At 41.3% G+C, this 24,645-nt stretch overlaps 3 protein-coding genes across 3 annotated transcripts; 1 reads left to right on the plus strand and 2 right to left on the minus strand.

Moving 5' to 3' along the window:
• Window positions 1-3,142: 3,142 nt before the first annotated feature.
• LOC115750806 lies at window positions 3,143-4,904 on the minus strand. The gene is made up of 4 exons (XM_030688363.2): window positions 4,567-4,904; window positions 4,175-4,290; window positions 3,592-4,028; window positions 3,143-3,403 (listed from the first exon to the last, which is right to left on the minus strand). The coding sequence occupies exons 1-4, from the start codon at window positions 4,902-4,904 to the stop codon at window positions 3,143-3,145; spliced, it is 1,152 nt and encodes a 383-aa protein (XP_030544223.2).
• Window positions 4,905-16,801: 11,897 nt separating this feature from the next.
• LOC115750787 (zinc finger protein 2-like) lies at window positions 16,802-17,485 on the plus strand. Its single transcript, XM_030688342.2, has one exon. The coding sequence runs from the start codon at window positions 16,882-16,884 to the stop codon at window positions 17,353-17,355; it is 474 nt and encodes a 157-aa protein (XP_030544202.1). The 5' UTR covers window positions 16,802-16,881; the 3' UTR covers window positions 17,356-17,485.
• Window positions 17,486-20,675: 3,190 nt separating this feature from the next.
• LOC115750784 (putative receptor-like protein kinase At3g47110) lies at window positions 20,676-24,299 on the minus strand. The gene is made up of 2 exons (XM_048277511.1): window positions 21,317-24,299; window positions 20,676-21,147 (listed from the first exon to the last, which is right to left on the minus strand). The coding sequence occupies exons 1-2, from the start codon at window positions 24,297-24,299 to the stop codon at window positions 20,804-20,806; spliced, it is 3,327 nt and encodes a 1,108-aa protein (XP_048133468.1). The 3' UTR covers window positions 20,676-20,803.
• Between the last annotated feature and the right edge of the window lie 346 nt (window positions 24,300-24,645).

A 24,645-nucleotide genomic window follows, 5' to 3' on the forward strand; every position in this document is an offset into this window, starting at 1 on the left:
GGCATCTAGAATATTCTCAAGTAAGCTAAATAAAATAAATTAAATAATTGGCTTGGAGAGCAAGCTAGCGCATAAATACGAAATTGGCTTAAAAAACAAGTCGGAATAGAAGAAAATAAAAATAAGACACGACACATGGAAAGTGAATAAGACGTATCCGACTTGGAGAACAAGTCAAACATATAAGACAAGAAAAAATAAAAATATAATCTAATTTTTGGCTTGAGAAATAAGAAAAGTAATCTAGTATAAATAAAAATAAAAATGTCTAATTCTTGACTTGAAGAACAAGAAAAATAGCCTAGGATTTTAGGTTATCCTAGAATAGCTATGTGGCAATTTCTAATGGTATCTCTAGAATATTCTAAGCCAATTATTAATTTAAAAAAGAAAAAAGAATTTATTAGTAGAACCCACCACGCGCAAGGCGTAGGTGGTGAGTCGAGCTCGTGCGTCGCCGGATCTCTCCACGGATCGTGAGTTCGAATCTCCCATCCGTGTTCCGTGGACTTAAGTGGGGGGCCCTTGCTAGTAGGCTGCGGGGCCAGGGCCCCTCCAGGTATTGACGCTGTGTGTTTCTGAACGGGTGAAACCTTAATACAACCGGTGGATTCTGGATTATAAAAAAAAAGAATTTATTAGTAGACTTAAATAACAAATACAAAAGTAAAAATAATGTAAAATGCCCTGGAATACACGTGTAAGAGGGAAAAGGGCATTAAAAGAATTTATCTTGTTTTAAATAGCACAAGAAAAATGGGAGAATTAATAAAACTTGGGGAGCATGACAAGATTTCTAAAATTAATAAAACTTGATGAGCAAGTCAAGACTTCTAGAAATGGTAAAGCTTGGAGAGCAAGATAAGGCTTCTAGAAAAATGCCTTACAAGCATGTATAAAACCCTAGTCTACCATAGAGTAATCATAAGAAAAATAAATGCTTAAGGCTAAGTGGCAAATTTTAAATAAATGAAGAGCAATGATTGTCTTAGTTGCCTAGAGTGTAGAGGGTACATAATCAAATCTAGGAATATAGCTTCATATAGTAGCTAGGTGGAATATGTAAATGCTTGAAACATAGACTAGATAATTAATGATTCCAATTAAATAGAAAATGTGGCAAGTTAGTTAAATGACAAGTGTAATACTAGGTTCTAAAACCTAAGGACCTAGTACTCAATGGGCAAACTCTTAGTAAAAATTAGAAAAGCTAATGATTAAAGAAGAAAATGACAAAACCAAGACACCCAAGCTTCTCATGATTAAACTTGATCATTAAGTAAGTAAATAAATAAAATAAATGAAAAATAGCACTATAAAAGGAACCACAAGACAACTTTACCTCACTTTGGCCCCTCAAATTTTCGGCACTCTCTCCCCTCTCCCTCTCTCACGCCATCTCTCTCTCACTCTCTCATCCCTCTCGGCCATTTGCATGCCACACTCACCCGCCACAAACCACCATCACCGAACCATCTCCAAAGTCACCACGCCACGCACACCTCAAGCCGACCCCTTCTTTTGTTCTTACGTTTATCTACTTGAAGTAAGTGATATCTAATCCTTATCTAGGACGTAAAGCTTTTGCTTCTCTAATGCTTGCTTGAAAAGTTATATGTGATGCATACTCTCCTTGATCTCGCTATCTTTGGTGGTGAGATTATACAATACGATATGATATGTTATATGCCTCACTAAAATGGTGAGAGGGCCTTTAAACATGTACAATATGAAAAGAAAAGTGGAGACATCATGCAAATATGAAATGGAATCGGAAACGATTCATAAATGATATGATTTTTTGCATTATGAATTGTACAGTCAGCTTATTTCCTTTGTTTGGCTTAGACATTCGCTTATTGAAATTGTCGTATCTCATTCTTTATTTTTCAGATTTATAGGTAATGGCTAATTCGCCACCATCTCGTTTTGATATTATTATGTCCGCAGAAGTTTCTTGTGTCGATGTTGTGGTTATGGAATACGAAGTAACCCTTAGGCGCTACGTGACTACCGCATGGGTGGACGAGCGTTTGCCCGACTATGTACCCCGTAAGTATATTGCATGGTATCTTATTTCTAATGACAACCTCATAGGACCATTTTCCGATGCCGCGAGTCCACCGGGTTTTCCGGATGAAGGATTGCCACATACAGATTGAAAAGGCATAGAAAAAAAATGGAGTCTTTTGATGAGGGAGTAGCAATATGAAGATGGATGGAGAGTACCCCAGGCAACCGGGTAGTTTGGAGGAATTTTTGGAAGCCCGTATGTAACTTTTTGGGGCATCTTGCTATCCCGAAGTAGAATTCCTCGATGGAGCCATGTTATGATGCATATATATATATTGTAAATTGACATAGTTTGATGTAAATGATATGAATAGATGAAGCGTATTTTTATTAATAATTGTTCCTTAGGGTATCATAAATAATCGAAAGCTTAACATGTAATCGCTTCCGCGTGCAATTCGTTAACAAGATTAAAACTAGTTAAGGGTCATTTATGAGGACGGTGTTCCTGGAACACCATATGTCCTCCCCCGCAACATCACGACTTTACGATCCTCATACGGTCTCAATTTTAAACGGTGAAAAGCCGTAGTGCTCTTGAAGGTATTCAAGGGACCGAGAGCCCTAAAGGAGCTTAAGCTTCCTATTATGGGCACAAGGGTCGGGTCGAGGACGTCACAACCACCCTTCCATGCTGCATCAAAACACAGTCCAAACCTCTAAAAGACGCGTCACTATAGATCTCGAATCCTTCGGGACCGGATGGAATCGTCAACACAGGAGTTGTAGTTAGCTTACGCTTAAGCTCTTGAAAACTACGCTCGCACTTATCTGTCCATTCAAACTTCACATCCTTCTTCAATAGCTTCGTTAAAGGAGAGGCTATGGCAGAGAATCTTTCTACAAAACGCCCATAATAGCCTACCAGGCCTAAGAAACTCCAAACCTTAGTTCTTGTCGTAGGCCTCGGCCAATCCATGATCGCTTCAATCTTCGTCGGATCCACCGCAATCCCTTCACCGGAAATCACGTGGCCTAAGAATGACACACAAGTTAGCCAAAACTCGCACTTGCTAAGCTTTGCATATGACTAATGCTCCTTCAAGGTTCCTAAAACTACCCTTAGATGCTACTCGTGATCCTCCATACTCCTCGAGTACACCAAGATGTCGTCTATGAATATGATAACAAACCGATCCAAGAACTCCTTGAATACCCTGTTCGTCAAATCCATAAAAGTAGCAGGAGCATTTGTCAAACCACATGGCATCACTATGAACTCATAATGTTCACAATGCATCCTGAATGCCGTTTTCGGTATATCCTCTTTCTTAATCCTCAACCGATAGCATCCCGTCCGTAGATCGATCTCAAAAAATACCGAAGCTTCCTGCAGTTAATCAAATAAATCATCTATCCTCGGCAGTAGATACTTATTCTTGATCGTCACTTGATTCAATTGCTTAAAATGTATGCACATCCTCAATGACCTATCCTTCTTAATAAACAACACGGGTGCTCCCCATGGCGAATTGCTGTGGTGGTTAAATCTTTATCTAATAACTCATGCATTTGCACCTTTAGCTCTGACAACGCCATCCTATACGACGCCTTAGAGATCAATTCCGTCCTAGGGGCCAACTCTACTACGAACTCTATTTCTCTTTCCGACGGCAATCTAGGCAACTTTTGAGGAAAGACATCGGGGAACTCATACACTACTACTATGTCCTCAATCCTCGATTCCTCAATTGACATATCCACTATAGTTGCCAAATCCCCTTGGCATCCACTTTCCATCAGACGCATTGCTTCCATCGATGAAACCAACAAGATCGAGATTCCACCTCGGTCTCCAACAAACTCAAAACTAACCCCATCCAATGGATTAAACTGAACATCCCTACGATAGCAATCCACTATGGCTTTTTGCTTAGTCAGCCAATCCATCCCTATAATCACGTCAAAATTGTACATTTCCAGCACAATCAAATCGATCCTACCCTTGTGACCATCTATAACCAGTTTACAATCAAGACAACATACTACAACGACTACACTATCCTTTAAGGGCGTAGAAATCTTAAAAACAACATCCAAAGCATCAAACTCAATCCAGCCAACTCAACAAATCTATCAACCACAAACGAATGCGTAGCACCTAGGTCAAACAAGGCATAAGCTACTTGGTCATGCAAGAGGATCGTATCGATAACGGTCGGCGAATCCTTCGTCTCTTCCCGGGTGACGGCAAATAGCCTTCCTTGAGCTGGTAGCCTGTTATGGAGATTTTACAGCGTGGCTCCTCTCAACAGTCCTCCATATCGCGGCGGTGTTGGTCCGCTTTGCGGCCTTTACGGGAAGTCTCTAACTTGGTGGTCGAACCGACCACATCCAAAACATGCTCCGCCCCTAAATGGGCAAGGGTTAGGCCCATGCTTCCAACGACATAGGTGACACGTCCTATCCTGGCTGAATGCAGGCTTGCTAATCCCTCATCTCCTACTAGGTGGGATGTGATGCCTTCCATTGGACATCGGCCTCTTTCCTTACCGAATGGCTCTTCTACTCAAAGGCATGAATTGTGATCTAGATGCGGCAACCCTTTTTGCAAAGTCCCGTTCCACCATTTGGGTCCTCTCATAAAGATCGTTAAAGTCCTTCAGATTAAACGGCACTAGTATGCTCCCGATCTCGGGCTTCGATCCGTCCCTAAATTTCTTTGCCCTATCCATAAGGTCTTCCACCATCCTCAGCACGTATTTCGATAGCTTAGCGAACTTGGTCTCGTCGGTTGGTCTTGGCACATGTGAAGGAACTCGGCCATCTTCTGTTCCCTCGTGGTATTCGAGAAGTGCTTGCCATTGAATGCTTCCACAAATGCACCGCATGTCGAAACGATGCCCTCCGAGAAGATCCTACCCTTGGAGGCTCTCCACCAAGTACTTGCATTCCCCTGCAGTTGAAAGACGACCGGAGTGACCATATCTTTATCCGAACACCTCAGCGGGGAGAACACTTTCTCTAATTCCCCGATCCACTAGGTGGCAGCCTCGGGATCTCCACTTCCAACAAACCTAGGCGGCTTCGGCTTCAAGAACTGTTCCACCAACTTTTGCGCTTGGCGTCCTTCGTTCTCGTTCCCAGCTAACGGGTTTCCCTACGGGGCTTAAGCGGCAGTAGCCTAGTTCCTCATCTAATGCTCTATCAAATCTCCTAGCACTATCAACGCTTGCAAGATCCCATCTATCCTTGGATCCTCCCTAGCAGGCCTACCACGAGGTATCCTTCCACCGCGGTCGCCCATTATACATGCATTGTACGGGAGTCCTACTCATTCCAAGCAACCGGTGATAAGAAGGCAACTTAACAACTTGAAACATAACAACAATCACACACACAAAACTTACGACCCTACAAACTATCCCGAATCCCATTGCTCCTTATCACTCCAGGCCAATGATCAAATGGATTAGGCTAACCTTGCTTTGATACCACCTTGGGCGGGGATGTCACGTCCCGACTCTCGAGCACGCAACATCCCTACCAAATCGCCACAAGTTATGAAAAAAAATGTCCCAGGCACGTTATCGTCCCAAACATTTTATCTTTTATTATGCAAGCGGAAATGTACAACTCTCGGACAAAATATTAAATGGGGATAGAAAAGCAGGAAAGCAACAGAGTCATTTAACCAAAAGACATTTTTCAATTCATTAATACGAATAGATGATTGTTAACCCTACAAATTTACCAGCATATACAACCACATTCTTCAGGGCTGCTCTCTAAGACCAATAAATAGATATCGTGGTAAGGAATGGTTAATCTCTCATCTACTCCCGAAAGAGGGGCTATGTCACCCTCGACCCGAGCATCAACAGTGCTCTCAAAAAGGGGATCGCTACACGTCTAGGATAAAGAGTCTTGGCCAAAAGAGGGTGCGGCCATGGAGGGCTCGCAATCCATGTCGAAATCGGGGTCGACTACTTCTCCGTCGGGTGTATCTAAATCCATCGAATCCCAAGCGGGATGTGAGGGGTCGGGTTAGGTGGCCCCTCAAATCCACGAAGCTAGCCGAAAAACTGGTCCTCATCATGAAAGAACCAGGCTTTGAAGAGATGTGCCACTAAGTAAAGCAACCCTCGTCCACCCGGACTATCGTTACGTGGTGCTTCCGGACATGCTCCATGCCCACGATCGGATAGTGGATGATATAAAAAGAATGATCGGTAGGGACGTCGGATTGGACATGTCTCCCCACTACTTGGGACCCGAAAGTGTTAAACAACAGAGTGAAAATAATCTCGGTGAGTCAATGCCTAAGCCCGGTTAGGGCATTGATTCGTTCGGAGCATTTTATCAACCAAACGCAGAATCACAAAGCATACGTCAATCATATGCAAGCTTACCAGCCTTCAGCCATACATAATACAATGCTCGACTTATTGGAAGCAACTCTATTAGAGCATTGGAAGCAAAGCAACCCGTAAATGTGGCATCCACTTCTTTCCAGCCAACACGCTTACTCTAGAACCGAATTTGGAAGGCCAATATCCCCCCAAAGATTAGAATATTCCTATGGAGCTTCTGGCAGAACGCATTACCTACGAGGGATAATCTATTCAGGCGCCAGATTATCCCCCAACCCCTTTGTCCTATGTGTAATTAGCACAATGAAGACACAGGACACTTATTTCTCCACTACTCATGGACGAAGAACATATGGCTAAACCAGGAAGTCCCCGACTCTTGCAGATCTCAAATAGCTTACGCATAGAGGTGTGGCTTCAATCAATTGCAGAAAACCCAACCATCTTACCCTCCCTCGAACAGATCGGAGTCATCCTCTAGTGCATTTGGAAAGTTAGGAACAATTCAATTTTCAAAGATAAAGTTCCAAGAATCGAAGCCCTAATTGATGAACCAGAACGACTAAATTGTGAAAACCTAAATCTTCATCACAATCCAAAGATTCAAAGCACACAGAACATCCCCGTTGGTGGGTGGTAATGCCCACAACATAAACAAAGAGGAAACCACCGATCACTTCATGAACCTTATCTACTTCTTGCCGATCAACACATAATTCCATGTCCCTTGGGATGTCAAGATACTAGGGAACACACCCCATTAAAGAAATCCAATCGACCCGCCTTGTGCAGCAAAAGGAATAAGTGTTCCATACCCTTGAATTGATTCCAATGTTGACTTAAAAAAACATAAACTGGAGATCGGCAAGTTCACAGCAAGAAGCAGGTTTTTTTGGCGGTACGTGTGTTGTCTGTGATTGAGGAACAGTAAGCGCCGTAATCGCAGCTGACCTCCATTAATCATTAATGCAGATTTTTAATCAAGCTTCTTAATCAAGATGGTTTTGTTAACGAGCCTGTGCAATGATAGGTACAATATTGTAACAACTTACAAAAAATAATAATATTTGTCTGCCAATCTGCTGTTCCAAACTTGACGGCACATGTGCTTTGGTTCAGACATCTTGGATGTTCTAATGCTTAGCCATTAAATAATACCCACCGACAATGAGACGAGAGAATCACTACAAACTGCAGGCTTTTGTGGTTTGTCGGGAGAAGTTAATTTGCAGATAGACCTCAGCGCTCGTTTAAGTGTCACGGATCTTTTCTTCGATCAATTGAGTGCCGCATTGGGGAAAACTCGATCACTTCTGTGTCTCCTATGACATATACCAGCTATTCGCCCTGTTTGATTTTTTTCTTTTTCTTTTTTTAACACTAAGTCCGACCTAGCACTTTTAATTATAAAAGTCGATTCATCGGAGGAAAAAACGGATCTCTCTCGGTCCGTCTTTATCATCCTTAGCCCTACGGCTCTGGTGCGCTCGGCAATTTCGCCTGAACTGTCACAAGACAACCATCGGATCGAAGAAAACTGATGCCGACTTGACGTGCAAGACACAACAAGTGGAACACAAGCTCTTTTACTTCGATCTGACGTAGAATCCTCACGGCCGCTGCCTCAAGAACTCCGAGAAGATGTCAGCCACGTGGTCCACCATTGTCATGCCCTTCTCGGGCATCTCTTAGTTCCTGGATCTCATCAATTACAACGTAAATTTTAACGATAAAGAGATATTTATGGAACCTTCTGCGGCTCTTGCCCTTCATTGCAAATTTCAGCAATCTAACTTTGCCCCTATTCATTGGCTGTTGGGTTAGGGTTTAAACAACGCCACGAATTTAGCCACCAATTTGTTAATTTGGCGCAAACAAAACTTATAAATGACATCTCTAGTATTGATTTTGCTGACTTCACTTTGCTAACGAATCACGTGGGACGATTTATATTAAAATATCATTATATGGGATTTTTTTACTGCACAAATCATCGATGAAACTAAAATTATTGATTTTCTTTTTGCAGAAGTGACATTCAATTGATCAAAAAGAAAATTGCAGCACAAAATAAATGCCAAACGAAAGTTATGATATTTGTAATAACATTATCCCCTTTTTAAATTATATCAAAGGCTAATACTACAAAAAATCTCACTTTGATACACATGTGATCAATTTACCCTAAACTCAATTTTTTATCATCAAAAATCAAAACTGGTACATCTATGACAAATTTACCCCTGTTATAAACATATTAATTATATGTGGATGCTTCACCTTTCACCATTACCTCTTCCAATGTATGTTACAAATACATTGATGTATATTGATGTACATTGATATGGATTGATGTTGCACCTTTCACATCCCATGAGCGGTTTTTCCTCTCCCAATGTAATATACCCTCTAGCCTATAAATAGAGGCTTTTGTAAACTTGTTGAGGGATGAAAAAGAGTTAACATTTGCTCCCTACTTCTCTCTTATCTCTTCTCTCATATTTCAAGTTGGTGTTATGTTTATGAGTTGATTCCAAAGATCGCCGTTTACTTTTACAACACGTTATCAGCACGAACCGGTTAGAATCTTGGATATCACTCGAGGTAACACATCTTTACCTCTTCATTATATAACATCTCTACATTTTCTTTTTAAATATGTCAAACATTACCAAGAGAGAGTTTGCAACGTTAGATATTACCGGAAGTAATTATCTAACATGGGTTTTTGATGTCAAGATACACTTAACATCATTAGATCTTAGTCGATCTATTCTCCCAGAATCTAATTATACCCCGGCCCAGAAGGCTAAGGCTCTTATCTTCATTCGCCACCATTTACATGAAGATTTAAAGGCTGAGTATTTGACCGAGGAGGACCCTGCAATTCTATGGCAATCCCTGAAGGATCGCTTTGATCATCAACAAGAAGTGGTCCTTCCTCATGCCAGGTTTCAATGGATCAATTTACGCTTTCGGGACTTTAAGTTCGTAGTAGAATATAATTCTGCTATTCACCGAATTGTATCACAATTAAGACTACGTGGCCAGCAGATCACGGAGATTGAAATGTTGGAAAAAACATTATCTACCTTCCATGCCAATAACCTTGTACTCCAGCAGCAGTATAGGGCAAAGAATTATTCAAAGCATTCAGAATTAATTTCTGCACTACTTGTAGCAGAAAAGCACAACCAGTTGTTGATGCAAAATCATAATTCTCGTCCTACTGGATCTGCACTTGTGCCTGAAGCACATGTCGCACGTCATAAAAACAAGAGTCATTGGCATTGGAAGGGCAAAGGGCGTAACTTGAAAAATCAGCCTTATAAGAGCCGAGATAGAGGTTCACAAGGACCTAAACGTGGTCCACAAAGAAAAGAAGGTCCAGAAGTACCTAACCAGGTTGGTGCCAATGTTTGTCATAGATGTGGTTCTACAGGCCATTGGTCTCGCACTTGTCGCACCTCAAAGCACCTGGTTGACCTCTATCAAAGGGAACAAGATGAGAGAAAAATGGAAGCCAATGTTGCAACCAAGCCCTTTATGGAGGATAAAAAATCATCTCTTGACAATACATCTTTTGATATTGATCATTTTTTGGATTTAGATTAAGCAATATATATAAGTTTATGTTTACTCACATGTATTCTCTTAATTTTTGAATAATATTCACGTTTAATATTATAATTTCATTTCTTATTCTTTTATGTTAGTCATCAATGATGCTGAGCAATTATCTCGAGGAGAACAATGGTATTCTTTGTCTTGTAGACAGTGGTACTACACATACTATCCTCCAGCAGAGGAAGTTCTTTGAGGCATTAAAAAAATGCGAAGGGAATATTACCACTATTTCAGGCGATAGTAATATAATTACAGGCTCCGGAAGAGCTCGTATAATATTACCAATGGGCACAGAAATTTTTATTAATGATGCTTTATTTTGCCCACGGTCTAAAAGGAACCTACTTAGCTTTAAAGATATTCATTCCAATGGGTTTCACGTTGAAACCGAGACCGAAGGTGGTAAAGAATACTTGTATCTAACTCGGATGAGTGGATACAGAAAACAAATTATGGAAAAGTTACCATCATTCTCCTCCGGGTTATATTATACTTACATAAATGTGAGTAATAAACATGTTGCGATGAACCCGAAGTTCACAAACCCGGAAGGTTTTCAATCATGGCATGACCGTTGTGGGTCACCCAGGGTCGAATATGATGCGCCGAATATTAACTCATTCAATTGGACATTCATTAACAAATCGTGGGCTCCCTTCACCCACCGATTATGTATGCGATGCGTGCGCTGAGGGCAAATTAATTGTACGGCCGTCTCTTACTAAAGTAAAGGTGGAATCTCCTATATTTTTGCATAGAATTCAAGGAGATATCTGTGGGCCTATCCACCCCGCATGTGGACCTTTCGGGTACTTCATAGTCCCGATTGATGCTTCAACGCGATGGACATACGTTGACCTGTTGTCAACACGTAATATGGCTTTCGCAAAATTACTCACTCAGCTAATTAAATTGCGTGCACAATTCCCCGATTACTCGATCCGGAAGATCCGATTAGATAATGCTGGTGAATTTACGTCTAAAGCCTTTAATGACTATTGCATGGCTATTGGGATAGACGTGGAGCATCCTGTGCCACATACTCATACTCAGAATGGCTTAGCGGAATCTTTAATCAAACGCCTGAAAATGATTGCTAGACCGTTGCTGTTGAGAGCTAAATTACCCTTTAGTTTATGGGGACATGCGATATTGCACGCTGCATCATTGATAAGAATTCGACCCACTGCATATCATGAATACTCCCCGATTCAACTTGTACGTGGATGTGAACCCGATGTTTCCCATCTGCGAATATTTGGTTGTGCCGTATATGTTCCTATACCACCTCCACAGCGTTCCAAAATGGGGCCTCAACGTCGACTTGGTATTTATGTGGGATATGAATCTCCATCTATTATAAAATACTTGGAGCCCTAGACGGGCGACTTGTTTTCTGCCCGGTTCGCCGATTGTATATTTGATGAGGCACATTTCCCGACATTAGGGGGAGAAAGCCCGAAGCTTAAAGAATGCCGTGAAATTTCCTGGAAGGAAGATCAATTGAATTATCTTGATCCACGTACAAGCATGACTGAACTTGAAGTTCAGAAGATTATTAACTTGCAACATTTAGCAAGTAAACCGCCAGATGCATTTACTGATCATAAAGGGGTGACTAAGTCCCATATTCCTGCAGAAAACGCACCACCTAGAGTGGAGATCCCCTTGGGACCAAAAATGTCTGATGAGCCTAGTCAACGCCGGAAGCGTGGACGACCCACGTGGGCTAAAGACATAAATCCGCGGAAAAGAAAAAACATTCGGTCACCCAATGCGCCTCCCGCAAAGGAAAGCAATCCCGGTGAAATTAGTGCAGCTGCCCCAAATAACAATTCCGGGAATACGGAACGGCCAAATCCTATTGATTTGGGAAACTATGAGGATTTGGTTGATGTTAATATAGAGGTTGCAGTAAATTATATGAACACGGGAGTGAGATATGATAGAATTACAACTGTCGTCGATGACTCATTTGCCTCCTTAGTAGCGCCGACTGTCTCAAAAGATAATCTGAATCCGTAACCAAAATCCATTCTTGAATGCCAGAAGCGTTCGGATTGGAATACATGGAAGGAGGCAATTAAGGCAGAACTAGACTCGCTTAATAAACGTTGTGTTTTTAGACCTATTGTCCGAACACCCAAAGATGTTATCCCCGTTGGATACAAATGGGTGTTTGTAAGAAAATACAATGAAAAGAATGAGGTGGTAAGATATAAAGCGAGACTAGTTGCCCAAGGGTTTTCGCAGAGACCCGGTATAGACTTTGATGTCACTTATTCTCCCGTAATGGATAATATTACGTTCCGTTATTTGATCAGCATGGCAGTAAGTATGAATCTAGATATGCACTTAATGGATGTTGTGACTGCATATTTATATGGGTCACTTGACACCGATATATATATATGAAAGTCCCCGAAGGATTTTCGATTCCCCGGATGGGAAAGAATGAAAATCGCAACATGTACCGTATCAAATTGCAAAGATCATTATATGGTCTTAAACAATCGGGTCGTATGTGGTACAATCGGCTAAGTGATTACCTCCTGAAGCGGGGATATGTAAATAATGTAATATATCCGTGTGTGTTCATAAAAAGGTCATCAAATGGCTTTGCCATCATATCCGTATATGTGGATGACCTGAATATAATTGGAACCCCAAAAGAGCTCGAAGAAGCTCGTTCTTGCCTAAAGAAGGAATTTGAAATGAAAGACTTGGGTCAAACCAAGTATTGTCTTGGCTCGTAGATCGAGCACCTCCCGGAAGGAGTTTTATTGCACCAGTCTAATTATACAAAAAGGATATTGGAGACATTTTACATGGATAAATCTCATCCTCTTAGCACACCAATGTTGGTACGTTCACTTAAAGTGGACAAGGACCCATTTAGGCCTAAAGAGGAAAACGAGGATAGGTTAGGACCTGAAGTTCCTTACCTTAGCGCCATAAGAGCATTGTTATATCTTGCAAATTGCACCGGACCCGATATTGCATTTGCAGTAAATGTTCTAGCTAGACACAGTGCCAATCCAACCCGAAGACATTGGAATGGCGTTAAACATATCCTACGTTACCTTCAAGGAACTGTTGATCTTGGTTTATTTTACCAAAGAAACAAAGATTTAACATTGGTGGGATATTCAGATTCGGATGCTAGCTATATGTCCGATCCTCATAATGCCAAGTCACAGACTGGTTATGTGTTCCTCTGTGGAGGTACGACAGTTTCATGGAAGTCGGTAAAACAAAGTGTAGTTGCTACTTCCTCAAATCATTCTGAGATTATTGCATTATTTGAAACCGCTAAAGAATGTGTTTGGTTAAGAACTTTGATACACCACATTCAAGATTCATGTGGCTTGTCCTCAGTTCATGATGCCCCCACTATACTTTTTGAGGATAATGCGGCTTGCATTGCACAAGTGCATGATGGATTTGTCAAAAGTGATAGAACTAAACATATTTCACCTAAGTTATTTTATCCACATGAGCTTCAAGAAAAAGGTGAAATAGATATTCATCAAATTCGCTCTAGTGACAATCTTGCAGATTTGTTCACTAAATCCCTACCTACTTCCACATTTGAAAAACTTGTATATGGAATAGGGATGCGTCGACTTAGGCGACTACTTCAATCAGGGGGAGCGAATTAACCATCCTCGAAGGATGGAACCCGGAAGGTTTATGGCTGTACTCTTTTTCCCTTTGTAAGTTTTTTTCCCATAGGGTTTTTACTTGCCAAAGGTTTTTAATGAGGCAGCCTACGTGCAATGACTATTACAATGAGGGGGAGTATTATACACACTGTACTCTTTTTCCCTTCGCCGAGTTTTTTGTCCCACTGGGTTTTTCTTGGCAAGGTTTTTAATGAGGCAGTTTAAACAGTGTATAATAAAAATGGTGAACATCCAAGGGGGAGTGTTATAAACATATTAATTATATGTGGATGCTTCACCTTTCACCATTACCTCTTCCAATGTATGTTACAAATACATTGATGTATATTGATGTACATTGATATGGATTGATGTTGCACCTTTCACATCCCATGAGCGGTTTTTCCTCTCCCAATATAATATACCCTCTAGCCTATAAATAGAGGCTTTTGTAAACTTGTTGAGGGATGAAAAAGAGTTAACATTTGCTCCCTACTTCTCTCTTATCTCTTCTCTCATATTTCAAGTTGGTGTTATGTTTATGAGTTGATTCCAAAGATCGCCGTTTACTTTTACAACAACCCCAAACTAATTTGTGGGTCACCAAAATCCCAAACTAATATGGATTTCCATATGGACTTACCTTGCCAATTGACTTATTGCCATTTATCATCTAGCTCGATAATTTTACGGTAAAATTTGACGAAAGCTAGTGGATGATACCATGAGTGTACCAGTTAGGGTTTGGTAACCTAGAAATTAGTTTGGGGTAAATTGATCATAAGTATAATAATTTGGGATTTTTGATAACCCAAAAAATATTTGAGGTAAATTTATCACAGGTAAATCGGTTTGAATTTTTTCATGACCTTATATCATCTACTTATCAACAAATAAGGTAACATATATGTCTTACTCAAAAACACATTATGTGTAGTAAAACAATGTGGAAATTACCGAATCTTGCAATTCAAATCTAACGCGAGAAAAATAAATGATCGGAGAAATTAACGAGGAACGAGAACTTCATAGATTTATGTGATTCGGTCTAAATGTTGATACCTACTCCTTTGGGAGAGCCGGTTGCCAAGAAATTCCCTATGAATCTGCTGAATAAAGACTTTATAATTGCTTAATCGCTCAAAGAAAAACTTGCAAGTGTTATTTCTAAATCTCTCATAGATAACTTATTCAGAATACTCACAAAGGGAAAACCTTAACATTTTTATAATTTGCTCAATTGTGAAATAATTGAGTAGAATTTTGCTTTTATATATTCTTACGTGACTTGCTGACTCAAACTAGGAATCCAATTCCAACGTGGAAAGTGTTTGAATTATTTCTTCCTTATTCGGACACCAAACCACCATTTATATTCGAATTTTGAATTGCTCCTTAGGTCAGATTATTTTCATGGGCTCAAACTCGAGATGCGATTTGACAATTTTCTATATTAGCTCAGCCTTCATTCCAAAGTCATAGCTCTCATCATCCATGATGGCTGTCCCAAATTCTCGATAGGTACTCAACCATCACGGACATCTATCAAGCCGAAGCCGAGCTCATATTTGTCTAGAGAAATAAGCTTCTTTAAGGTTCTATCATCTTCTAATAGGCATAAGTATACTATCGGTGCTATAACTTTTGTATGGTGGTCACTTGATCGCCACAACTTTCAAAACATTCACTTAAGTGCCATAAATTTCAAAAATTGTTCACTCAAGTGCCATCGCTAACGTGGATACCGGAAAGCTGATGTGGCAAGCGGGAAAGCTAACGTGGCATGCCGGAAAAGTTGACGTGAACGCCAGAAAAGTTGACGTAGCACTTAAATGAACGAATTTTGAAAGTTATGGCACTCAAGTAAATGCTTTTTGAAAGTTATGGTACTCAACTAAACGTTTTGAAAGTTATGACACTCAAGTGAACGCCATACACAAGTTATGACACTCACGGTGTACTTATCCCTCTCCTAATACGTTGTATCTAACACAGAAATTTCGATCACCAATAACCACAATTCTCCAATATAAATCTGATTTTAACCGATCACTCCACACCATCAACCAAGTCATTTTAACCACATCACCTCTTCAGATCCTTTCTTTTCACAATGTTTTCTACCTCAGTCGTCAATGAAATCGTGATATCCCTTAATAACCCCTTTCAACTCACGGCATACCTGATAGAATGAAAGGTACAACCACTCAGAAACCGGACATCTTCCAAGTTCCCTATGTGACCCTGATTCGTAAACCCAATTTTCGCTGCACAATCTCAATTGCATCCTCTGAAACATAGCCCAACGTCTGTTGTCCCCAACAAAGTCAGGAGAATTCACTTCACGTTATTTACAATTTTTACTTGAACTAGGTATACATTCTCTTGGTTGCAAGTGAAAGATGAAGTGTCGATGGGTAAATTGCCTTGATGGTCATCTGTCGTTCCTGTAACTTTTGAAGTAGATCATGGTGTTCCTATTTTTTTCACCTAAGTGTTACTGAACTTTGATTTTATCTTCCATGCAGTCACTCTCTCCGAGGTCCGACTTACGACTCACTAGAAATTCTAATCTATAAGCTCAAGAAATTTGGCCAAATGGGGTCGACAAATTAGTCATCCGAAAAGCATACTCTTAAACTCAGAGACATAAATCAACACAGTCTGCCCCTAAGATTCCAAGAAGCAGGCAGACACAATTATTTATCCTATAAAACACGGAGGCGATGTTGGGGGATTCTCCTTCAGACCATAGCAAAATGGTCTCTTATCATGTCGTGCGTCTGGGCTAGGTCAAGATTGTTTCTCTTGTCCACGCCACTTTGCTTGTCAGAGGCAAATCTGGCAAAAGTATAGATAATTTCATAGCCTAGAACACGAAACATCTATGAATGGGTTAAACTAGATGGTTATATAGCTGTGTAGAGAGAGAGAGACAGAGAGCACCACAAACTTTTTTGTGGACCGACAGGGGATTCGAATGCTGCCATTAATGAAGGCGACAAAACCTTCGATTCCCCACTGATCTCTCCCTCTCTTTGTCTCTCTCTTTCACACTCTCTCAGTCAAACTCAATGTTTTCGACTCTTGTATCAATCAGTGACTGAAGCAATAGTGAATCATCTTCCCCAATATAATGCAGCACATACCCTCTTCTTCGCATCACCACTCTTACCCATCTCTCTCTCTCTCTCTCTCTCTCAATGGATTATGACTATCAAACAAACACTTCCCTTCATCTCAGCTTGCCGAACAACCAGCCCAATCTGGATCTTCTCCTCGACCCGTCGTCCTCCTCCTCCTCGTCGCCCCGTAGCCCATCCGAAGTGGCCCGGATGTTCTCGTGCAACTTCTGCCAGAGGAAGTTCTACAGCTCGCAGGCGCTTGGCGGTCACCAGAACGCGCACAAGCTCGAGCGCACCCTTGCCAAGAAAAGCAGATCGGAGCTGAGCTCGGCCGTCAAGGCCCATGCGACGGCGGGGCGCTCACCATCGGGATCCAGTCATGCCGTTCGTGTCCGTCAGCGCCACCATGAGCTCGCGGGTGGCTTTCTCGGAGACGCGGGCTACGGAGGGATGCGAGAGATGGCGAGGTACGGGTCGGCTCCGAAAGGGTATCGTCCAGAGAACCCGCATCAGGAAGAGTTTTGTCAGCTTGATTTGTCCTTAAGGCTCTGAATCGATTATTTCGAAAAGAACCTAAAGAAACAAAGATTAGCATTCAACTCTCGAGTCTTGTTATTAGTTATATATTACTTTGCTGATAGCTTTTCGCTTCTTCGGATTGAAGAACAAGTTAGAGTTGAAGTAAAACGTTTCAAAGCTGATCAATGGAAGGAATTGCCTTTCTCCTTTTTCCCTTTGGTTTTCTTCCATTTTAGAATCTGTCCCGGGACAACCACCTTGCCACACGGGTTCGTCCGGAAAATTACTAAAAAAGTCATAAATCTATTATAATTGTGCTAATTCATTACTAAATTTTTCGCATTTGTGTTAATTCAGTCCTTCCAGCAAGATTTGGTGGGCTGGTGCAAACCTGGATTGCGATCAGCCCGGACAAATTTTGATAATATTTTGAATTTTCTATATTTATATATATATTTTATTTTTTATACTTTTTCTTCATTTTTGGCTTAGGACCGGCGAGGGCACGCGATGGGAACGATGGAGCCTATGAATACGTAAGATTCTATTTGAAAAATGAAGCCCTCGCCAAATTCTGAAAAAATAAAAAGTAAAGAAAATAAATAAATAAAATAATTATAAAAAATAATTAAAATAATTAAAAATTGCCACGTCGGTATCGGTCGTGCCACGTTAGAGGCGGTCAGCCAAAGTTGGCCGGAAGGATTTAATTGGCATAAGTACAAAAAGTTTAGGATTTAATTGGCAAAAAATAGATTTAGAACCTTTACAAAAAAAAGAAAACAAAAAAATAGATTTAGAATTTTTTAATTGGTCCAATTATAGATTTAGAATTGAATTTGCATAATTGCAATAAATTTAAGATTTTTTCGGTAATTTTTCCTGTGTTGAACGGTCCATGTGCTCAAGGTCGCTGACTTTACTTAATGGAAAGTAATAGATGATAATTGAATGCTTTTATTGGAACTCATATGCGCAAGCCATTGCTACATGAATCGGGTGTACGCACTTTTTGTTCATTGAGGCTATTAAAGGACTCGTCCAGTTGAAAAGCATAAATAAACAAGGACTTTATGTACGCAATCCACCTAATAATTTCTGTGAACCAGCCATACATCAAATTTCGAGTATATACGTAAAAGCTACACAAAAGTTTTGCCCACATTGGCAGCCAGGAGGTGGGGCCATCACCAAATTATTTCCGATATAACATTTTTATTTTGTAAATACACACATGATTGCTGAGACGTAAGCTAATAAAGTCTGATTACTTATTGGAATATCATAGTGTTACGATCCGATTTCTCCTGTGTCCTCGTAAGCTATAGAGTGAAGTTTTGTGACAAGATGTGAAGAGTACATGATGCAAAAGGAATGAAACAACTGATTTACTGGAGTGCCGTTAGGATGCTGTGCTAGGAGTCCTGGAGTGGAACGAATGCCATCTTAGAGGATATCTAAAGACGGTGTTGGCTCCCATACACAAATTGATTGGGAGCTGATGCGGCTCTCCCGATGAGATTATGGCGGGCCGAAACCAGTTGTTGTTATGTAGTGTGATTTATGTGTCTCGCTCGAGGGATTGGCTACCCGTGTTTAATTAAGCGTGGTACAATTTGGTGTGAGGGATGTGCTTCACTACACTGTATTGGTGATCGATAGAAGGAAGGGTGACCTAGTATTCTCGGCTCATTAGGTGTCGCACGGGCTTGTCCTTGGCCATGAAACTGTTAGCCCGTAACAATAGCGACGAACACAGATTAGGTACGGAACGCAATCGCATTCTAAACCTTTCATTAGTTGAAATGAAAATTTAGAATTACTTCCGAAAAGTCTATTAGGTCATTTTGAAGAGAAATACTACAAATACACGATTGCAACAATGGAGAAGTGGCCAATGACGCAAAGTACCCGCCAAGTGCTTAACCTCAAGATCTGACTAAGGATATAAATTAAGACTAATAAAGCTCAAAGCATAAGCCACGTCACAGGTCTCGTCAAACCCAAAGGTAAAAAGCTGAGTAGGCGTGAGACTACCCAATTTTAAGCCAACGAACATCTAACACGTGACAGATATTCGAAGCAAAGTTGTCAAAGATCAAGGAGAATGGACCATTTGCTTGCCTGTGGAAAATGATTTTCACGGAGCTCATCAAGGCGGACAGTGGGTTCGTACACACGCGTTGTTAATTATGTACATAAGAATTTAACCAAGCAATGTCATATCGAAAACTCTTTCGATCCGACCCAAACTCGATCCGATTCACCCATTTTACACCTTTACGAAATAGCAACATGGAGATGTTTTCCCTTCCTTGTGCATTATCGAACCCACGGACCTACTTATTTTAATTTTTGCAGGCCATTTGATCTCTAAGTGATGAGTTAATTTTCAGATAACATTTAGAATTTCATCATTGACTTAAGAAAAGATTGGTGGGCTACTCCCAGAACAATTTAAGCATTCGAATGATTGTAGCTCACGTCAACCTACGAAAGGGAAGATTAGGCCAAAGATATGGGATGGAGTTTTTCTTTTCTTTTCATCAATTGAATTTTACTTGTCATCTTGATTTTTAATTTCGAAACTGACATTCCCGGGCCGGCCCGTCAGCCCGCCTAGTAAAGCATAAAGACAACTGTTGGTCAAAGGAGCAAGAAGATGCTAATGACCAATCAAAAATGACATCTTCATGACATCCATCTTGGTTTGAAGGCAGAAAATAGGGTGTTACATGGTGAACATAGCCAAACCCACAAGCCAGTAAATCCTTTTATTTTGATCAGTTTCCTTTTATATAATCACTGATCGGTTGTTGGAACTCAATTCGATCCATAGAATAAGGCTCAATAAATTCAAATGAAATATATATCCAAAGCAGCTTCCCAGCCTTGAAAATCATAATTTAAGGTGAGTTGATCGCTTGTTTTGCTTGCAAAAATGAATGAATGAAAGAATATAATGTTATTGATGAAAATGTTCAGGCATAGACTGTTGTTGTTGATGCAAACATTTCCATTTGACTACTTCTTTTAAGCGCTACACATAATAAACCTGCTCTAGTTCCTTTTTTTGGTCAGAGTTACCACCTTTTACACTTTTCTAAGTGCAATACATTTCGAATCAACAAGAGTCATGCGGAACCATAGAGAAAACTTACATCTAATATGCTCACATGACCAATTTGCTTGTGACATTATCAGTTCAGTCCTTACGAGCTGATATATTAGAATTTCGGAAACCTGAAGAGATTGAAAAACACATCAAGAATCACAAAAAGAGCAGGTATTAAATTTTCCAAAGTTGGATGAAATTTCATTGCGGGGAGATGTTGTGTCTTCAACCGTTTTCTTCTCGTTCAGAAAGCTCACAAGAAGATTTTATAGACATCTATGCACAAAGCCATTGCAACGAAATTACCGCGTACGGACAAAGCTGATGCCATGGTCGAATTTTATGAACTGGTCCGTACCTTATTTTCTAGTTAAGCGATAACTGGATCTTGTTGAGCTGAACCATGACAGTTTCCATGTCCATTCTTTCCTCAGGCAAGTCCTTTGAACATTCTAACCCCAACTCTAGAATCGATAAGACTATGCTCTCGAGTTTCCAAGGCGTCGGATTTGCATGGTTCGTGCTAAGGAGGTCGCTATCCACGATGTCAAGCACTCGGTCTGGAATTGCTGCACCTACCCATTGCCTCAACCTCATAGCCGCATCGAATATTTCATCGGTTGGCTTCTTCCCAGTAATCACCTCCAACAACAATATGCCGAAGCTGTAAACATCTCCTTTTGTCGAGACTTTTCCTTCCAAACCGTACTCCGAAAGGGTCATAGATTGCGAAATAAGAACATCAAGGATTGATCTTTTTCTTTTTTGGGACATAAGTAATAAGATCGAGAGGCAAACAAATGTTAATATATCTCAATTAAATTGTACCATTATATCGGCAATCAAAGGCTTGGATTAGTCAAAATTCGACGAATGTACCTGGAGCGATGTAACCAATCGTGCCGAGAGTTCGGGTTTGTGTTTCCAGCTTGTTCTCAGCCAAAATCTTCGCGATTCCAAAGTCGCAGACTTGTGCGATCAGGTCCTCATTTAGAAGAACATTGCTAGGCTTCAGATCGCAGTGCACAACTGGTTCCGGTTGGCCATGGTGGAGATAATCAAGCGCCGCAGAGACGTCGACCATTATCTTCACTCGCTGGTGGAGACCCAAGTTGTAGTTGTTGGAGTAAAGCCACTTCTCCAAGCTCCCATTGGGCACATATTGCAGCACCAGCGCCCTCATATCGGCGTTTGTGCAGGTGGTGATCACTTTGACTAGATTCCAGTGTCGGATCTTGCGGAAAACCTCGCATTCTGCATCGAAACTTTTCAGGGCGCCTTCAATATGGAGATTCAGTACTTTGACCGCAACGTCTGCCCCGTTGGCTAGAGTCCCTTTGTATACAGAGCTAAAGCTTCCTACTCCGAGCAAATTGCTTTCGCTGAAGTTGTTAGTACCCAAGCAAAGCTCCTGATATGATATCGTCGGGTGGTCAATTCCAGGCGGGTTCTCCACCGAAACTGCAGGTTTTTTACCAGTGTTCTGACGCTTTCTAAAAAAGCAAATGACAGAGACTAAAAGAATAGCTGATACTATTGGCAACATAATGTATAGTAACCGGAGCCGCTTATCCCTTGATGATTTCTTTCCGTTTACGTGGCAAGGTGGGACTTGAAAGGTTGCATTTCCACAAAGTGCTTCATTTCCAATGAAAGAGAGAGCCGAAAAATTTCCAAAGGGACCTCCATTAGGAATCTTTCCTGATAGCTTATTAAAGGACAAGTTCAATTGTTGCAGATATGTAAGTCCTTCCATGGACTCCGGTATGGCGTCTGATAACTCATTGTAGGAGAGATCGAGGAAATCCAATCCTTTGAGGTCGCCAATCGATTGTGGTATGGATCCTTGAAACAGGTTCCTCGAAAAGTTGAGAGAAGAAAGGCTCTTCAACTCCTGGATGGAACTCGGAATGGCGCGGGTAAGTCGGTTCCAAGAAAGATCGATGCTTTGTATAGCTGTCATTTTCCCCATGTCAAGTGGTAGTCCTCCATTGAAAGAATTGAGTGACAGATTGAGGAAGATTAGTTGTTGAAGGCTCCACAGACTTACCGGTATAACTGATGTCATGTTATTCGAACTTACAAGAAACTTTTGAAGGCTGCTCAGGTTTCCAATGCAATTCGGGATCGATCCCGATATCCTATTTTGCCGGAGCAGCAACTCTCCTAAATTTGCCAAGTTGCATATCTCGTCGGGGATCGGTCCTTCGAGATGGTTGTTATCAAGATGCAGCCTTTGCAGGCTTTCTAGTCCTCCGATTGATGATGGGATGTTGCCGTCCAGATCATTATCACTCAACTGTAGGAAAGTCAAGTTCTTCAAGAAACCCATTTGGGTGGGAATGTGACCTCTTATTTGACAACTGGGAGCGAATAGAATTTGTAGGGAACTCGAGAAGTTTTTGATAGATTCTGGTATGGAGCCGCCAAGCGGATTTTCTTCCAGAACCAAGGTTTGCAGTGTTTGGCAATTAGATAAAGCAGAAAGAAAACCCAGCTCTGAACCATAAGTCTCACCTGTTAGCTGATTTGACTGAACGGCGAAGTGTCTGAGGTTCTTCAAGTTGCCCAAACTCATGGGTATCGGTCCACTGAGTTGATTGATCCCGGCATCGAAAATGATTAGGTTTGAAAAATTTGAGAAATACTGCGGGATGTTGCCGCTAAAGCCATTGTTTGCCAGATAGAGTTTTTCCAATTTCGGAAGGCTTAGTTCGCTACTTGAGGGAAGGCTTCCGGAGAGGGAATTGTCCATCAAAGAAAGCAGTTGTAGCGAAGAAACGTTAAAAACCTCTTGAGGCATTTCACCCGTTAGCAGATTATCCTGAAGGCTCATTTCATTCAGATTGACCAACTTGCCAATCTCACTTGGAATGTTACCTCCGATGCTGTTATGTTCTGTGTACAGCAAGTGCAAGCTTGACATGTTACCGATGGCTCGAGGAATTGTGCCGGTCAAGTTGTTAGTACCAAGATAGAGCTCCTGCAGCTTTTGCAAGCTGTCTATGCCTCGAGGAATGCTTCCCTGAAAACGATTGAAGGACAATGACAATACGAGAAGCTCTTCGCATTGGGTTAGCGTCTCTGGTAGCAGGCCACTGAATTGGTTATAAGACAGCAAAAGCCTCTGAATGGTAGGCCAACGATAGCAAAGATCGGAGGGAAGACTTCCAGAGAGATCATTATACATCAACATGACACTCGTGAGCGATCTATTGAAAAGTGCCGGAGGAATCGAACCTGTAAGATTGTTCATGACCAAACCAATGACCTGCAATGTGGATATGTTGCCCAGGAAGCTCGGAATTTGACCCCGTAAGGGGTTGTGGCCAAGAAACAGTTGTTGCAACTCAGGGAAGGTGCCAAATTCTCTTGGTATGCCACCTGTTAGCTGGTTCCATGCGAGTGACATCACTTCAAGATTTTGGCACTGGACTAAGTTAGGAGGAATGTTTCCTTCAAACTGGTTCGATTGGAGTATGAGTTCTTTCAGGCGGTGTAAATGACCAATCTCTATCGGAATTGTGCCGTAGAAACTGTTGTTGCGAAGATCAAGAGAAGCCAGGAAAGAGAGATTGCCCAAGTAAGGAGACAGTCTTCCCTGGAGACCCATGTAGGAGAGGTCCAATGCCACGACTCTCTGCCTGCGGTTGCTGCAGACGACGCCAAACCATTCGCAGGAGTTTGCTTCCACGGTCCAATTGCCACCTTTGACCATGTTCATCGGGTCGACTTTGATCGCAGATTTGAAGTGGAGGAGAGCATCTTGATCAGTGAAGTTGCTGGAACAAATGGCGGGCTGAGACATCAACAGGAAAGCTAACAGAAGATCGAGAAATGCTAAAAACATGAACTTCTCCATGATGAACAGAGTCACTCTTGATTGCATCAATGGACACTTCGCTAGTTAGGACGCGTTCTTAGTATTCATACCAAAACCTACCGTATGACTGTCCCAGAATGGTGTCTCTGCGGAAAAAGACAGCAGGTTGCTTTCCAATTCGAACGACATGACAAACTACATGATCCAGAACTGAACGGCATTATACTGTAATGGGATGATCATTGACTTTTGGGGATGATCCTACCGCACAATCAAACAATCATGCGTAACTCCGTAGATGGCCCGTTCTTTATGTTTACGCGCACCCACACGCGTTTATTTTCTCTGTGAAGGTCCCATGAACTTTTGACTAAAGCTCCGAGGC

This window comes from Rhodamnia argentea, chromosome 4 (genome assembly GCF_020921035.1).
Source record: "Rhodamnia argentea isolate NSW1041297 chromosome 4, ASM2092103v1, whole genome shotgun sequence".
In the NCBI taxonomy this organism is placed as follows: Eukaryota; Viridiplantae; Streptophyta; class Magnoliopsida; order Myrtales; family Myrtaceae; genus Rhodamnia; species Rhodamnia argentea.